Genomic DNA, 13,355 nt, shown 5'->3' on the forward strand with positions numbered 1-13,355 from the left:
TGTTATATCATTTACAGCTGTTGTGTTTATGTTTATGTTCTGCTTTATAATAAAACGAAGAAACAAAACCGAAACGTCTGTTGTCTTAGTAAGCATTGTTTCGGGATAAACTCGGAGGAAACACACAGCAGCAGCTCACATCTATAAATCAGAGCTCGGTGCCCAGAGTCTGTTTTTGTTCCCCAAATGGGCCAAACGTCTCTCGGGAATATAATGACTGATGCTCGCCGCTGACTTCGCTGTCTGTCCCCGGAGCTCGGAAATACCCCGAAGACAATCTGACCCAATTGGGATCCAGTCGGAGCGTTTCGCCACATACAGGAGGACGGTGTCCAGTGTCTCGCTCATGTGATTATCTGCTATCTGTGTGCAGCCCCGAGCGGGAGAGGAGCATCCTTTCGGTCGGGCTGGAGGAGGAGCAGGAGCGGGGGGAGGAGCGGGAGGGGAAGGAGGATTTTTGCACCTGTCGAGCCGCTGCCCGACCAGACAAACACATCCAGGACAAGTGAGAAGTGGCTCCTGCGGTGAGGTGAGTGTTCCGCCTGCTTGTGCGATGTAAAATAAAGAACGGCTCTTCTTGCACCTCGTTGTGACAGGGCATCCGTGCGTCTGCTAAAAGTCTTTTTTTTTTTTTTTTTTTTACAAACACACAAACGCTGCTGTTAGATTCCCCCCTCACCAAACTCATTCTCTCTTTGGAGAGATTGCTCGATGTGCATTTCGCTCCGGGCTCGCATGACCTAAAATGAAATCATCGGTGTTTTATTCCAGCAGGGACTGAAGATGTGTATGACTTAATAAAGAGTGCGGATAAAATGCACCGTCCTACCCGTCTGTCTGGTTTCATTTCCACCATATAATTATTTTTTTCCCCCTCTCTCATCAGGTTGGGAGGGGAAAAGTACGGGGATAGCAAGGACACTGAGTGTGTGATGCACTGGGAATCAAACACTACAAGGGGCATAGAGTCACAGAGCTTTAGATTTAGATCTCTGTTCTCTTTATTGCATGGGGAGCTGGTGGAATGGAGGGTGATCAAACATCCAAGCCAGCTATTGACCTGCCTGTTTTGTGTCTGCATGAAGTATATTTGTCTATTTGTAAGAGCCATTCATTTCAAAGTTTAAGTATTTAGCTTTTGTTTTTCAAGATAAAGTGTAAAACAGTTGGTTCGACCCGCCACTAAATACGTACTTTTGCCCTTTTTTCGTCTGAGTTTGCAGTGCCCTCGTGTTGTCACCTGATGTTTACAGGGTAATGGGTACACTCCGGGACCTCCAGTTTGCCCTGCAGCTCAAGATCGAGGAGCTTCGCCAGAGGGACACGCTGATAGATGAGCTGGAGCTGGAGCTGGACACCAAGGATGAACTCATTCGCCGACTGCAGGAGGAGCTGGACCGCTACAGAGCCAACGTCTCTCTCCCCGGTGCCTCTGCAGCAGGCGCAGGTACATGACATGGTGTTTTCTCCCCTTATAATGTCACATAAGCGGTCCTATGCCATAGCTCATTCATGTCCTGTGCCTGTAGCTTGTTCGACCCAGAGTCAGGACAAGCAGGGAGCCAAACAGAACACGATTATATCTGAGTCTTTCGCTCTGGAGCCGGTGACCGTGGCCCTGGTCTCACAAAGAAGCTGCGACAAAAGCCAAGAGTAAGAGCAATTTTCTTCTTCTTTTTAATATCTCAAGATGAAAAATTTGTCTCTTCGATGTTCAAGGCTCATTGGCACAGCACACACACACACACACACACACACACACACACACACACACACACACACAAGGACTGTAATTTATGATTTTTCTCAAGTGGTGCGCCAGTGAAACGGTATATGGTGTGTGTAGCCCTGACTTGCCCTTTAATATTTAATCACCGCTGCACCTCTGTGCACTCAGATCTCAAAGGTTGATTCAGGCGGCGTTCTCCAAAAATGACTTGTTGAAGAACCTGGACGAAGAGGAAATCAGAGGCGTCATCGCCTGCATGTATCCGACTACCATTCACCAGGGCTGCAGCGTCATACAGGAGGGCACCTGCGGAGCCCAGGCTTATGTTTTAGAAGGTAAAACCCCCCCCCCCCCCCCCCCAACACACACAACCCAGCTTTAATAACATTCACACACCCTTGAGGATACTGATTAACATTTCCCCCGAGATGACGGGTGATCAAGAGGAGGCCCAACGGAACAGTCGGGGTTATCCGCGCCTTTATAGAAGTTTCCTTACTTACAGTTTAATTAGAGCAGGATTTCCAGGGCGGCTCTCAAAGGGCGACGATGTGAGATATTCACGTTTGAAAAAAAAAAAAAAAAGGAAGAGCAGAAGGGGGAAAAAAAAAAAAATGAGGTTTGCGATGTAAATGTCAACGTGACGGAAAGGAGGAGAGCAAACAGATTGCGTCTCACCCCGGATGCAGGGGCTGATCAGAGCCGAAGAAATCTTGGCCGTGTTTAAAGTGCGAGGAAGAGGAGAGTGTCTGCTGCCTCCTTCTTTACCGTCGGCCCCCCTCGCAGAGGCACGCTAACCTTGTTTGGCTCAGGGATGATTACGTATCCTCTCTTTGTACAATGTCCCTCAGACACCTCAAGGTCCTCGCCAGCTTATGCTTTTTTTCAATATGAAAAATGTGTACAGGCAAAAGCTCCCTGTGTACAGCATGCCGCAGATCTTTTCCACTGGCTGTGTTTCTCTTGACAGAAGGGAAGCTGGACATGACAAAAGATGGGCTGAGGCGTCTCACCATTGAGCCGGAGAGCATGTTCGGAGAGCTGGCGCTCCTCTACGACTGCACCCACACCTTCTCCGTTTCAGGTACTGAAAGGCCACGTGCGGGCGTATCATTTTTTTATTCCTGGTATTTGCACGCAGGCTTCACCGGAGCTCAATCACTCGGAAACACCAGTGGAATTTAAGTATAATTCCTTTTGATTAGGTGGGGATGCAAATCATTCTCCCTCAAGAGAATTTCCACAAGCGGGGCGGATTTTCTGGCAATGGCCTCAGACAGACGACGTCTGTTGAATGTAAAATGCGAAAGAGTGCGCGAGATCTCGCACAACACCACACAGCTTCAAACGGTCTTCACAGAGATGTGGGGAATTGAAAGCATTTTGTGCTTTAATGCATCACCCGGAGTTCTGACGGCCGAACCCACCCCCTATAATCCAACCAGCATTCAGCTTTTGTGTCAAAAATGACAGCTCAGAAATGGTACGCTTTTTCCCCACCTCACACTTAGATAATAAATACCCTAATGTGTCTGTGGTATTGATTGGAAACAGTGTTATTTCCTTTGAGCTCCTGATGGAATAGTTAAGTAGGGGGAAAACTTCTCACTGATCTTTTAAAGCATCTGACCTGGTTTCGCAAAATAAATAGGCTGTGGAAACAGCAAGGATCAGTTCAAATGGGAAAAATCTGTTTGTTGGCCTTGTTTGGCCCCCAATCAGCTCATCTACTTTTCTGTATTCCTTTCTTTATCTTGTGAGCAGTCGGCCTCTCCAATTTGCGACAATACGCGGCTCATGTCAGTCGCCGGCTCATGTCAGTAGCCGGCTTTCCTTTGTTCCAGGTCCATTTCTGTCAGCGCGCAACCCCTTTTATCTCCCATCTCCTCCTGAAATTACTTTTTTTCCCCCCCATTGTTGCTATCTGAGGCCATCAGTCGGGCTTCTGTTAGCCATGGGACAAAAGTGCACATGACAACAGGCCAGAAAATCCCTTTGGTGAGCATTGTTGTTCTCCATTCCACTGAAAAAACCTGCACCGATTTAGTGAGATGAAACCTTATTTTGCAAGTTAAATAGTGCTGATGTGAAAAAAAAAACAGAGAGTTGAGATATCAGAGCAGCAGTATATTATCAGATGGTGGCTCTAATTAGACTTCCATTTGGAGGAAGCTTCAGTTAACTAATCAATATAAGACATTATTAATTTAGAACAGGCTCTTTCAAGCTCTGTAAAAAGACAGAGAGTGCTAATAGTAAAGATTAGATCCTTATTAAAAGTCTGTCAGGGAAAAAAAAAAAGGCATTTACATTTAATCTCTCTAAAGGTCTATGTTATGCAAATTCCCATTAACAGTAATACACGCCTCTAGGCTGTCATTAGACGCCCCAGAAATGAGAAAAGTCCACACTTTACTTTTTTATCTTGTTCCCTGCTTTGCAAAGTGTACGTTAAAACACACAGTTATGGAAATTAACCCTTTATGACGTCATAAAGTGCACTGGGACCAGCAATCCCTGCATGGTCTGCCCTGCACTCAACTTGTTTTTAGTGGCGGTACAACAAGGCATCATTTGTAGCACCAAAGTCTTCATGCAGAGGCCTAATTATGATGTTTTTTCAAAAATTTTGGAATCTCCAGTTTCCATTCTGCTATAACACAGGGACTCTTGAACAGAGTCCCGTGCTGTCAGTCAGCTGCGGAGGCTGTGTCCACACTTCCCGACCTTCGCCGACCTCACGTCGAGGCTCCCTCTCGACGCCGACACCCTGATTGTGTTTAGACCTGCGCGCCGATGTCACTGACAGGAACCTTAATCACTTCCTCTCGTCTCCGTGTTTTGCTGTGCAGCGGAAACGGACAGCAAGCTGTGGGTTATTGACCGGCAGAGTTACCAGGGCGTCCTTGTGCAGAGCACTCTCAGCCGTCTGTCCCACTCGGTGGAGCTGCTGAGCAGGTGAGCGTCTGATTGTCCATTCGACACGCGGCCGGGGAGTCCAGGGAGCTGTCGTGTATTCACTCCGCCACTGGCCGCGACACCAGCCGTCGGCGGACTGTGTCTCCAGTGTGTCAGCGCCGCCCTTGGATGACCTTCACTTGTTTTTTTGTAACCTGATTTTGAGGGGAGGGCCTTAAAAATGCAATCTTTGCACCTGTGTGTCCGCAGCGTTCCCTTCTTGCAGCCGTTGCCGGAGGATGTCATCATGAAGATGTCTGATCTCGTGGAAGAGGTGCGGATGAAAAATAAAAAATGCACAAAGCATTGCATTGTGAGGCCGCGGCTCCTAGATTACACGCGCAAACACAGCAGATGGTGTTCGGGCTCTTGTTGTTTACAGGGCGGCCCCCTCTGTATTTACCATTTAAAGCTTTCCCCGTGTTGCATCAGTCAACAAGCAGGTGTTGGCGGACACACGGCTAATCCTTCACTGAAACTCCTATTTGCGTCTGCAGGAGAAGAGATGCGTTTTTTCTCTTCCCTGCGTGCTTTTTCTCCACCTGTACTCCATTTCCATTATGCTCCAATGCGTTTCCTGTGTGTTCCTCAGATGCACTACGCCGAGGGCGACTACATCTTCCGACAAGGAGCCGCCGGAGACACCTTTTATATCATTAGCAAAGGCCAGGTGAAGTTTTTCGTGCGGGCAAAATGAGGCTTTCCAGGAAAGACATTACCGGGGACAAGATGCCAACGATGCTATAGAAATGAAGCCATGCGTGTGCAAAATATGCCGCCTGCTTTTTTTCTCCATTATTGTTTTTTTTTTTTTTTTTTCATTTTCTCTCCCTTTTTGCAACGGACGGTTTACCAGGTAAAAGTGATGGAGAAAAAGGCCGGCCAGGAGGAGCCGACGGTGCTGTCTCGGCTCTCGGAGAGACAGTGGTTTGGGGAGAAAGCTCTGTGGGGGTGAGGAGGGGAATGGTTTGCTACTTTCAGAGGAAATGATGCGGAGGCCATGAAGGGAGAATGAATGATCTAATTTTACTAATGTGTGCTCTGCCTTTGTGACGTGATCACTTTTGGTCCTTTTAGGGAAGACATTCGGACGGCGAGTGTGATCGCTGCAGGGGAGCTCACCTGCTTGGTCATAGACAGAGAGTAAGTAAGGGCAACTTGACCTTTCATTGCAGCTGGGTTTGCTCTCTCACTTAACATTTGTTTTTAATAGATCTTGAGGAAACAAAAAACACACTTGTAACCTTGTTCAAACTATCAATTTATTTAGCAAGCTTTCGATCCTTCTTACCTTCTTCAGGCATAGATAGACAACCAGTGAGTGTGGCTGTATACAAAGGGATTGTGGCCGTCACTTTATCTGATTGTGTTAATGCCAGACACCTGTGTAGGAATGGCGGAGGCCAACACAACATCATGGGCACTGTTGTCCAACTCGGGAACTTGTAGTCCCAAGACAAGTATCACCTTGCCCACACAGTGTGTGGCTGCTGTTTTATTGTCTTTTTCTGTCTTCTGAGTATCCAAGTCCAGTACCAGCACCTCCCCGAAGAACTCTACCTACAGACGAGCGGCAGCTTTTATCTACTTTTTCATAGATCTTAAAATATATGTAATTTATAGATCCCATAACTAATTAGCTTCCTTTATGAATTAAGAGGCAGGTGGTGCAAGGTGAGAAATGACTGCAAGATCCAAGATTCTGTAAATCATTTGCGTTTCAGGACCTTCAAAGACATAGTTGGCGGCTTTGTATTCGGCTGCGGACAGGAAGTGCAGCAAAGCCAAGAATCCAAGAGCGAGTGAGCAGCGCCGCGGCAGTATCTCAGAGGATAATGACATCTGATGCACATCTTTGACGTGAGGCTGACCTCTGGTTTTCCTTTGCGAGCAGGTCAGAGAAGGATCCCGACCTCCTCTCGTCCACCAGGCTGAGTGATTTCCAAATCGTTTGCACCCTGGCCGTCGGGGAGTTTCGTCATGTAGACTTGGTAAGGGCCTCGTCACGGAGCTCCTCATGCCCAACGACAACAGCTCTCCACGTGCGGCTGCCTCTTCCAGATTCCCATGTTTCTATAATGCAATCTATCGATCTCCACCTCCGTCAGGTGCAGCTGAAGAGCGGCGCCAAGCCTCTTTTCGCCATGAGAGTCCTGAAGAAGCGGCTGATTCTCACCAGCGGTCAGCGCGAACACATCCTGAGGGAAGGACGCATCCTAATGGAGACTCATTGTCCATTCATAGTGAGGTATTAGCCCTTCGCCGGTATGCAGTAAAGCATTACTCCAGCATCTAATTTCCAACAAGCAAATCCAACCGGTTTGAACTCTATTTATTGGTCACAGGCTCTATAAGACCTTCAGAGACGCTGAGTGCCTGTTCTCTTTGACTGAAGCTTGTCTCGGTGGGAGCCTCTCGAGTCTCCTCGCTGATAGGTATGACTTGGAATAAAACATAGCAGTGAGGCCCATTATCTCTTTATTCATAGCCCATTTGCTTTGCCTGGAGACGTAGACTGACAGAGATTTTGCCTTAAATCTGCCCGTCATGCTTCATAATCTGTTCATTGTCATGCGTGTTGTTTCAGGGGGTATCTTGAAGACTACAGCGCCAGGTTCTACACAGCGTGTGTGGTTGAAGCTTTGGCCTATCTGCACTGTCGAGGCGTGATCTACAGAGACGTGAAGCCTGAAAACGTAGTTCTCGATGAGCATGGTTATGCAAAACTGGTACTGGAGTTGACAATGATAAAAAAAATCAAGTCCATATATGGTCGCTTTTTTAATATAATACTGCTAAAAAATGTATGAATGAATGTTTGCAGATTGGCTCCAGGTGTGTGAAGAGAGTTGATATGGGCAAGAAAACCTGGACTTTCTGCGGGACTCTGGGCTACATTGCACCTGAAATCATTTTAAACAGAGGCCACAATGTGTCTGCAGACCTGTGGTCACTGGGTGTTCTTGTGTTTGAACTTTTAAGTGAGAGGTTTGTATTTGGAGTTTTGTGCTAACCCTAACCCTTCTCTTTTACATGTCCAGATAAAGATTCAAGTGATGACCAGATGCTTTTTCTTCCTCAGGCTCCCCTTCAGCAACTCCGACCCACTAAAGAGTCTCAGTGCAGCCATCGGGGGTATCGAGCAGATCGACTTCCCCAAAACCATCGGCAAAAGTGCCTCCAGTCTCATAAAGAAGCTGTGCAGGTCCTCTAACATGATGTTATACATACACAACGCAAAAGTATCGTGAGAGCTCAGTGCAGTTTTCTAGCGATTTTGCTCTTTTTAGTATTGAAAAATCCTCCATTAGGGAGCGAAATCATTCAAGGTTGTCGAACAAGATAGTGCTGGTTTGTTAGTGGCCTTTGCCAAAGCATGTTTTATCAATAATTCATGATTTCTTTTTCCAACGTATTCTTGTTCACTTTTCATCACCAAGGAGCAATCCCTCGGAGAGGCTGGGCAGTCAGAGAAATGGGGCCAAGGACATTCAGAAGCACAAGTAAGGCTGATTTATTACATTGCCAGCAGATACAGAGGCCCGCGCTTGAAAGCATGTTTTTCATTTGCAGTAATGATGATGCTCTGCTTTTAATTCAGATGGTTTGAAGGTTTCAACTGGGACGGACTCTGTAAACGCATATTGAACCCCCCAGTTATCCCGAGAGTGAGTTGCATTCCTTTCAGCAATGTATAATTTATTTCGTTCTGACTGGATATCTCCTCCTTCTGTGTGGGAGGTATTTATTCGTTTTTGTCCTTCAGGTGAAGCATCTTACCGATTCCACTTCAGGCGACCACTACACGGAGAGCTCAGTGGAGCTGAGCACAAACTGGGATGATTTCTAGCGGTGCAGCTTCAAAATGGAGCGGACGCCGTTAGAGGATTCTTCAACACTTTCAGGTTTAGTCTTCATGTATAAGTCACTGCCCTCAGTCCGACTGTCATCAGGAATTCATTATATTTAATTATATTTTCGGACAAAAGACACCTTCAATTCCATTGTGTGAATGAATGCTGATACTGCTGGACAAGTGAACCATGCTGCCTACCGTGCGGAGCTAAGACTGTTCTCTGTGTCAAATCTCTATAGATTTAAAAACACATGATTCCAGTGATGTCTCTGATGTTGAATGTAACGCAATAAAGAACTACGCTGAATCGCAATCATCATTTGTTTTGCTATTCATTTGTTGTTTGATAAAAAAATTTAGAGTTCAGTTTGCCAAAGTTTTATGCACCATGCATTTATTAGTGGGGTTATCTCTAAATTGCCTGGAGTTAAAGAGAATTGTGGAGTTGTTGTGAGGTAAGTAGACAATAGAGGAAGTTACGAAGTTCTTGCTTCAATATAAAGTGAGCATAATACACTTTATAAATCAACTGAACTGGTTGGAAAATTAAAATTTCTTACAAGTCAAAATTATTTTGAGAGTGTTTTTTTTTTTTTTTTTTTTTTTTTTAATTTGGTAGCCATCTGGTAAGCTAAGCCTGACTACGCCTTTAGATGAATACATCAAATGCTAAAATAATGCACTACGGTAATATTCTTTCTTTCTAAAACTCCTATCCTTAAGGAGTACGATACATAACTTGTATAGAAATTGTAGCTTTGACTTGTAAATATTACAGGATATGTATAAAGACACATGTTTGATGCCACACAAAAATCCAAAAGACAGATTTACATTTGCTGATGTTAATATTTATGGATATTCTGTTTATTTATATATCACTCACTCCAATGGAAACAGACTAGAGATTGCAACAAGACGAGATTCTATTTTGGAAAATGTTTGCTTTTATTTTTTGTTTGTTTATGTAATCGTTTTATTTTGAAACGTCCGAGCGGAAGTGCTTAAGAAACGCGTGCATCTTGACGCCGGCCAAGTTAACGATTGATAAGCTTCTGAAACTTCGGAGCCGATCTGAGGATACAGCAAAAGTTTGGTGGGGGTTAGGTAAGTACCGACTGTCCTTGTTTTTGTTTTCTAATTTGTTGTTTTATTTGCTTTTCACCCGCCCCTGTTTGCACAGAAAGCGAAAGGGGGAAGGGAATCTCAAAACTTCCAGAACGTTTAGCTGCACCCCGAGTTTGCAACGTGGGAAGCAGAGTCGACTCAGTGAGCTCAGGCGGTTCCGCTAAGTGATGGATGCGTCTGAAGAACTAACTTTAAAACTTGAGATTCTGCTCAATGAAATCACCCTGGAGTTGGGACTTTATGTTGTCGATCTCCAGTGAATCAGTGATTTTGCGTCCAGCTTGTGCACTGTTTCCGACCGCATTCCTCCTGAGTTGCCTGGCTGTGTTGTGGCTCAATTGAAGCCCACTGTTGTGTAGTTGTTGTTGTTGTTGTTGTTTGTTTGTGCAGCTCGGAGACCATTATTAAATCTGGTTGTGGGTCTGAGCCTCCCAGCCGCAGCTTTCCACACATTCCTTAGTGAAATCGCACACCCTCCTGGCTGTGTGGAAATATCTTACTGCTCCCTCTCTGTCTCTCTGTGCCTGCTCGTCAACATAGTCTACACTGTAGCTTCATGTTCGAAGCTGTCCACACAGCCACACGCCAGCTCAGGGCAATCCTCAGTGAGAGTGTTTGCCTTGGCTTGGTGGTGGTGATGGTGATGATGATGATGATGATGATGATGATGATGATGATGATGATGATGATCCAGGCCGTGTGTGGAGGGGAAGAATGCACAGACTGCACAAGCTGTTCATGGTGCGTGTGAGGCAAGGAAGCCTGTCTGGGGTTCAGAGGAGACTGAGGAAGCAATGTGAAAGTCACTGGTGCTCCCTGCACCATCACTCACCCCCAGACCTCCACACAAGAAGAACCTTATAGTGTGTGTGTGTGTGTGTGTGTGTGTGTGTGTGTGTGTGTGTGTGTGTGTGTGTGTGTGTGTGTGTGTGTGTGTGTGTGTCCTTCATGCTTGGTTTATTGGCAGTCACAGCCGGAAAACACCATTGCGTCCTTCTCTTTTGTCCTCCTCCTCCTCCTCCTCCTCGTCTATCAGCAGTGGCCCAGCCTCACGTGTCTCCCACTGCCTCCCACCCGCTCTTCTCCTCATCTCCCCTCGATCACACCACTCGCCCCTTTGGGCCACATGGTGCAGTGCTGGTTGCTGCTGCCGGTGTGGCCACTGAATGATGTCCTCTCTCCCCCCCCCCCCCCCCTCCCCCCCCCCCCCCCCCCCTTCATGCCACCTCCTGCAGTTTCTGGGTCAGGGGGGGAAAACATTCCTGGCTTTGGTCTGATCACCATAGGCTACTGTACACAGCCTCCTACTGCAGTTCAGGAAGTTTGCTAACATATATATATATGCTTTTCTTAGGAAAAAAAGTCAGATGACCCAAAACATCTTGGTGTCACTGACTGAGTGCTTCAAAGGTCAGTCCACTTTTCTTCTGTTGAACTACATCCTTGATATGGCCCACTTTTTCTTTTTTTCTTTTTTTTTGTAACACTAATGCGCTCAGGCTCGGCCCAGAGGTCCATCAAATAATTCACCACTTTGACTGATTCTGGCGGCGGGATTTCAAAGGGCACGCCGAGAAAGGGAAAGCTCAGCGCTCGTGTGTGATTTAAACAAAAGAGGCTTTACCTCAACGTGACGACGGCGACCTCGCACCGTCGCTAAAAGCCTTTAATGAGCCGTATTTCCTCGTCTGATTTCTCATGGAAGCCAAAGGAGGAGCACGTTTTCTGACCGCTTTTAAAGAGGCTATCAACATCACAGTGGTTTCTCCCTCTTTCTCTCGCTCTCTCCTTCTAAGTTAGCATTGAGGCTCATTGAAAGGTGATTCATTACAAACCGATTGCATAGCAGGTTTCTCGTGTGGCCCGTTTCCACCTCTTGATATTTTGCATTGCTCTCGGGTGCCCTCCCACCCTCCCCGCCACCTTAACTGTGAATATCTGGTGGCTGTCAGCTCTGCCCCTGCCTGTCAGTGGGAGTAAATGTGCACAGACATGCACACGGCCTCGGGCGTGTGCATGTCTGGCTCACCGTCGCCTTTCGCTGCTTTATGGCATCCCCGGTGCTGGTTTATCACAAGTCATATATTTATTTATTTTTTTTTACATCCGCCCTTGCCGTTCACGCGCTCTCCCACCTGGTCTCCCCCCTTGTGCATCCCGCTCTGACTGTGAGGTGCCAAAACGGCTCCACGGCTCCAGCAGGGTTCCAGCTCCGGGATGTGAAGACGCAGTTTATTTTGATGTGTGTGTGCCATTTCCTTTTGTGCCGTGTCTTTCCCCGGGAGTAAAAGCTTGAAGCACAATGGCCCCTGTCTGTGACTCGACAATAGCCACCATGAATGAGACTCTGTGTGTGTGTGTGTGTGTGTGTGTGTGTGTGTGTGTGTGTGTGTGTGTGTGTGTGTGTGTGTGTGTGTGTGTGTGTGTGTGTGTGTGTGTGTGTGTGTGTGTGTGTGTGTGAGAAAGAGAGAGGAGGAGTGATGAGCCTACACGAAGCTCTCACACTGCCTCGTCATTTATTTTATTTTTTTAAAGCGTGCCACATCTTTAGACAAGCCTTTGTTGGCGCTTATTTGTCTACGGAGTGGTGGGAACCGCCTGCAACTTTCCCTCCTTTCTAGCAGGTGTGGACCGAACTCTGCTGACTTCACCCACGTTGAAGGCAGATCACTTTTCCTCTCAGGACGAGCCTGGCATCACTCTGCCCATAAAGGGAAAGGAGGCAGCGCAGGAGCGGCATGGCTAAAGGAGAGGGAGGGAGGGGCATGATATCACTCCTCGTCCCCTCTCCTATTGGGTACTGGGGGAGAAACTAGGTGAGAGGTTGAGGGGTGTACCGGGGGGGAGGGGGGGGGGGGGGGGTGAGGCAGTGTGAGAAAGCAGGGATTTATTCAGTGAGGTGAGCCCTGGCGCTGGTGGAAGATGGAGGGTTTTGTCGCAGCAGTGAGTTGGTGTCCTTGTTGGTTCGCCTCACTCTCACTCATTTTCACTCACGGTGTAAACGGTGGAGTCTCTGGCAAAGGGCTGCGGAGGGTTTGGCCACTGTCGCTGCCAGCTACTGTACACTGGACACTTTACAGTACACACTCTGATGTCTCTGATGGCTAATATGCAAGGCGCAACATGACTGAGAGTAACCCTCGCTGCTTGTTCCCTCTGAGCCAATCATTGTTACTTCCTGGTTCTCCCGCCTCCTGACCACGGGGCTCTTTTCTTCTTGGTGAGCGCGGCCAAGTCTGTTGCCCAAGTGAGGTTCAGCCTCTTAACCAGAGCCTCCAGGCAGCTTCAGGAGGGGAAAATGTTCTCCATCTGCAGTTGTGTGTTGTTTGATGTTTCAGGCCGCCTCCAGTGAAACACCACTGATCCTACACACCAGTCTGTTCATAAGTTTGGGTACATTATGGTTGCTGTGGCCCCCAGACAGAGCACATTTAAACTGTACATACTGGCTCAAGTCTGGGGAGAACATTGTGAATGAAAGAGGAAAAACTACGTGCGGAGTTGTGTTGCTCACTGACGTCTGGAGGCCAGGTTAGCTGCGAAATGCAGAAGACGTGAAACTCAACCAGAGAGCTGTTAGCGGTCGTGCTGCACTGTTGGTAATATATGCTTTGTGTTTTATGGAAAAGGGCATGTCTGGTTCTGTTCGGCGTAAATGCTGACTCACCCTATTTATAACCACTC

The 13,355-nt window shown here is 47.1% G+C and overlaps 1 protein-coding gene across 1 annotated transcript; it reads left to right on the forward strand.

The window, feature by feature from the left end:
- Positions 1-177: 177 nt before the first annotated feature.
- On the forward strand, positions 178-8,848 carry prkg1l (protein kinase cGMP-dependent 1, like). The gene is made up of 20 exons (XM_076038963.1): positions 178-529; positions 1,254-1,447; positions 1,530-1,653; positions 1,898-2,064; positions 2,700-2,813; positions 4,582-4,687; positions 4,898-4,961; positions 5,280-5,357; positions 5,544-5,638; positions 5,765-5,830; positions 6,412-6,489; positions 6,582-6,678; positions 6,796-6,935; positions 7,033-7,122; positions 7,275-7,416; positions 7,512-7,675; positions 7,770-7,892; positions 8,128-8,190; positions 8,289-8,355; positions 8,454-8,848. Exons 2-20 carry the CDS (start codon positions 1,258-1,260, stop codon positions 8,535-8,537), a joined length of 2,052 nt encoding a protein of 683 aa, XP_075895078.1. The 5' UTR covers positions 178-529; positions 1,254-1,257; the 3' UTR covers positions 8,538-8,848.
- The last annotated feature ends 4,507 nt before the right edge of the window (positions 8,849-13,355 follow it).

Source organism: Nelusetta ayraudi, unplaced genomic scaffold (genome assembly GCF_046127955.1).
Source record: "Nelusetta ayraudi isolate G7.1 ecotype Tasmania unplaced genomic scaffold, CSIRO-AGI_Nayr_v1 ptg000058l, whole genome shotgun sequence".
NCBI classification, from domain to species: Eukaryota; Metazoa; Chordata; class Actinopteri; order Tetraodontiformes; family Monacanthidae; genus Nelusetta; species Nelusetta ayraudi.

Bases quoted from the DNA above. Each gene is read 5' to 3' on its own strand.
- prkg1l (XM_076038963.1), top strand. From the start codon at position 1,258: ATGGGTACACTCCGGGACCTCCAGTTTGCCCTGCAGCTCAAGATCGAG. The intron at 7,893-8,127 runs GTCCTCTAACAT...TTCATCACCAAG, and splicing joins CTCATAAAGAAGCTGTGCAG to GAGCAATCCCTCGGAGAGGC. The intron at 8,191-8,288 runs GTAAGGCTGATT...CTTTTAATTCAG, and splicing joins AAGGACATTCAGAAGCACAA to ATGGTTTGAAGGTTTCAACT.